The sequence below is a fragment of the Cajanus cajan genome, chromosome 5, assembly GCF_000230855.2.
Source record: "Cajanus cajan strain Asha chromosome 5, NIPB_CcT2T_4, whole genome shotgun sequence".
Lineage (NCBI taxonomy): Eukaryota > Viridiplantae > Streptophyta > Magnoliopsida > Fabales > Fabaceae > Cajanus > Cajanus cajan.
The window spans coordinates 53539961-53544072 of NC_138521.1; the positions used below are offsets into that span (position 1 = coordinate 53539961).

The following is a 4112-nucleotide window of genomic DNA, read 5'->3' on the forward strand; positions in this document are numbered from 1 at the left end:
CAAAAGGGGTAGAAAAGCAGCAACTAAAAAATTAAAAGGAGAGCAGGTAGCACCTTTTATATAAGTAACGATACCAGAAAAGACAAACCTGGTGGAAATGGATAATGATAAAGTAAAGGGGGTGCAGTTGATGTGGACAAGATATGGAGCAAGGTTACTAACATGTTCCCTAGCACAGAAAATTCAAACCATCCACAATAAAGAATAATTGGTGAGGAAAAACGATGCTTCGTGGTTCCATCGTAGCACGAGGGTTGAAAGTCGCATAGACGTTAAATGATTCATCTTTTCCCCCATTATATAAACCCCTTTCCACTCAACATAGACACACAACACAATTCCACAAACCAAACTCTCCAAATCTCAAACACAAGAAACAAAAGGTGCTTCTTCAAATTTAGCGATGGCCAACCCAGATGAAGTTTCAGCCCTAAACCGCATCAAATTGCATCTTTTGGGTGAACTCTCTCCACTCAGCACACCCCAAACAAAACAAAATCATCAACAACAACCTTGGTTCGAACTACACGAAGCGAACCCTAGCCCCTCTCAGTCTTCTAACTCTGACTCTTCTGTTTCCTTCAACCACTACTTCACGGAAACCCAATTTCCCCTCTTCGAATTCGATTCCAAGCCCGAAGTAATCGACCTCGAAACCCCAAAGTCCCTTAATTCCACTTCCAATCAGGAGAAGAAAGGTCAATTGAGTCGTAAACCTTCGCTGCAAATCTCTCTCCCGAAGAAGACCGAGTGGATCCAGTTCGGGAACCCGGAGGAGCCGCCGCCGCCGCCGCCGGAGAAGAAGCACTACCGCGGCGTCCGGCAGCGGCCGTGGGGGAAGTTCGCGGCCGAGATCCGCGACCCGAACAAGCGCGGGTCCAGGGTGTGGCTCGGAACCTTCGACACCGCCATCGACGCCGCCAAGGCCTACGACCGCGCCGCCTTCAGGCTCCGCGGCGCGAAGGCCATCCTGAACTTTCCCCTCGAGGTGAGCGCGGCGGCGGAGGAGGCCGGCGACGAGAGGAAGCGGCGGCGCGAGGAGGAGGAGGAGGCGGAGGTGGAGGAAGTGAAGGCGGTGGTGGTGAAGAAGGAGAGAACGACGACGGAACATGACGTGAATTGTTTTAGGGAGATGCCGTTAACGCCGTCTATGTGGACGGGGTTCTGGGACAGTGATGTTAAGGAGATTTTCAACGTGCCGCCGTTGTCGCCGTTATCTCCTTTTGGATTTTCGCCCCTCATGGTTGTGTAAAATTTCTAATTTAGGACCCTTCTTTTTTCGTCTTTCGCCGCGTCCTGTTTAGGGATGAGTACAGTGTACATTTTCACCAATTTATTAATTCAACCATCTTCATTTATTCACTTTTGCTTTCCTTGACTTTAAGGCTACTTTATTATTTTTTGTTTCTAGTTTAAGTTAAACTACATACTTAAAAAAGATTAATGACTCAAGACTTGAAAATTTGATTTTGTCCCATGAATTACCTGTGGATTTTACCAAGGAGAACATTGCACTTCACACATCCTAAAGGGAGCTTGTGAATGGTGACTATATGTAATCTTACATTATCGTTCTGACCCGCTACCTAATTTGTGGTTTATCATGGCTTGGGTTGCATAAAATTGCCTCGTTAGATTTTGGAATTTTAGGTCAAATTTTACTCGATTCACTTGCCTCTTGACTTACTCGGGTTTAATTCGTGATAGAGAGAGGCTTCTAATCATGTTTTGTTATTAGGAAGTTTCGGTACGTTCATCTCATTTTTTCTATAATGCTTGGATAGAAGTGTCTACATATAATTTGTATATATTTATTTGTCGGCTTAAAGTTGTTATAGAAGACAAGTATTATTCAGGACATAGTGCATGGTTTAGGTAATAAGATATCAGAAATTTTTGGACTTCAGCAAATTATGAGTATGTTTACTTAGAGGTATGATATTCTCAAAATTAGAAAATTTTGCATAATTTGAAATATTTGTGATGTACCATGAATATCTGGTATGGAAAATAGTAGATTTTTTTACTTTATTAGATAGCACATTAATGCTGATTGGATTGATAAGTGTCCATTACTTTAATTTTATGGTATAATTTAAAGTATTTTTTTTTACTTAAGACTTTGATTTAACCAAAATTTATTTTAATTTATAAAAATCATCTTTAGTTTATAACTCATATCTTTAGGTAATTTACAAGTTTTTTTTTGTATTATTTTGTAGTTGAGAAGGAAAAGGATGGAAAATAAGAAAAAAACAAGTGGAAAGCTTGGTAAAGCAACAAGAAAGAAGAAAAATATTTGATTAAGTTTCACGCTTGGCGCCACAACTCCAAAGGTCCAATTCTTGTTGTTCCATATCTCACATTAAGTATTGATTCTTAAACTTAACCCCAAAAATGTTGATATGTCATTATTGAAAAAAGACAAAAAAGTTTATGACCTAAAGTGGGGAGATTGGAGGGCATATCAAAAAGGAACATTTTTTGGAGTTTGTGGCAGTTGGAAGAGTTCTCATGACTTCAAGATCAAGTTTCTTCATTTCTCCATTGTTTTTCTTGTGTTCCATGTTTATGTGTAATTAAGTTCTCCCTTGTTGAGATTTGATGTAATCATACCTTTTCTCATGTTAACATTCTAATTAAGTTACTAATCTTAGTTCTTATTAAGTATTATTGCTCTATCTTCTTTGCTTAATGTTTGTTATGGTTTGATATCTCTTAACTTAATTTTATGGGTTTAAAGTGATTGAAAAATGCTTGTGAACCATTGCATCGAAGTAGGGAAACTAATAGTGCTTATCTCTAGGAATAGAGCATATACTATTAGTCCTTCATAAATTCTTGTTCTTAAGTTGGGTTCTTGGTTAAGTTATTCAAGGAATTGATAACTTAATCAAGAAGCTTAAACTCCAATTTGCAAGAGATTAAGGTTTGAATATATTAAGGAGTTAAATGATAATTTTAGTTATAATTGGATTAAAGTTTGTTTGTAAGTATGAGAAAATGAGTTGACAAATGAAAGTAGTCTCTAACTTTTTTTAATTGCAAGCACAAAATTAATTAATTTTAGTCCCTTTATATATATGGTGTGAGAAATTTCTAAATATTGCATTAAAAAAGGTTAAACTCATAAATATTTTAATAATTTTATATTTTTTATATATGGTATATGATTTGTAACATGCACTTAATAAAGTCATTTGTACATGTATCAAGTGAGATTGTTTGTATAAGATTGTGGCAAATCACTAAAGCATTTATGAATATTGACAATCATCAAAAAAATAAGTTGAACCTACTTAATTAACCAAACTTGTTTACATGCGAAAAATGACAAGGTTATTTAGACTATTTAATCAATCAATATGTCTTTGTTAGAGTAAGTCTTAGATATCAATACTCTATCATTTACATTTGTATATTGTTTTATTTCTTTATTAATATAACATATGCATTTAGTGGTACTTAATAAATTCTTAGTTAAGTATTATTATTAATGAGGACAACAACAATGCATTGAAACTAACATGTATGAGTAGACGACTATCACGGATTATAAATATCAAATATCAAGTCTTCACATAAATACATGATGATGGAGTCTTAGATTGATGCAACTCCATGATTCTTCACACGTTACTCCTTGAATCCTTGAGGAATTCTTCAAGGTATGAATCCAATGAAAAGAAGGAGAAGAATTGAAAAAGTTTTGCCTAAGCTCCTCGGATAGAATTCCAAGGCTATAAGGAGTAAATCTCAAGGCGAAAAGTTGTTTTCCCTCACTCTAGGTGACTCTCAACTTTGAGAGAAAATATAGAAGTTTGCTCTCAATTAATGCTCAAAAGTGAGAATGATACATGGTCCTACTCTATATATAGGCCACAGATGTGTGCCAAAGAAGCTAGAGTGATTGAGAGTTAGAATTAACTATGGTATGACTAATTTTAACTCTTAGCGCCTAAAATTCAAATTTGAATTTGCACTCCTAGATTCTCGGCTCCTCCATGTGCTACATGTGTGTTTTGCATTTAAATGTGATTTGATTCGCATTTGAGGTGAATTTGAGTCACCCCATGTGTACCATCCACATAGCCAGTCACATGACTCTAATT

The 4112-nt window shown here is 36.5% G+C and overlaps 1 protein-coding gene across 1 annotated transcript; it reads left to right on the top strand.

Annotated features, from left to right (window-relative positions):
• The first annotated feature begins 309 nt into the window (after positions 1-309).
• Positions 310-1362, top strand: LOC109808445 (ethylene-responsive transcription factor 5). The gene has a single exon (XM_020371455.3). The coding sequence runs from the start codon at positions 404-406 to the stop codon at positions 1250-1252; it is 849 nt and encodes a 282-aa protein (XP_020227044.1). The 5' UTR covers positions 310-403; the 3' UTR covers positions 1253-1362.
• Positions 1363-4112: the final 2750 nt, after the last annotated feature.

Coding starts and splice junctions, on each gene's coding strand:
- LOC109808445 (XM_020371455.3), top strand. CDS start 404: ATGGCCAACCCAGATGAAGTTTCAGCCCTAAACCGCATCAAATTGCAT.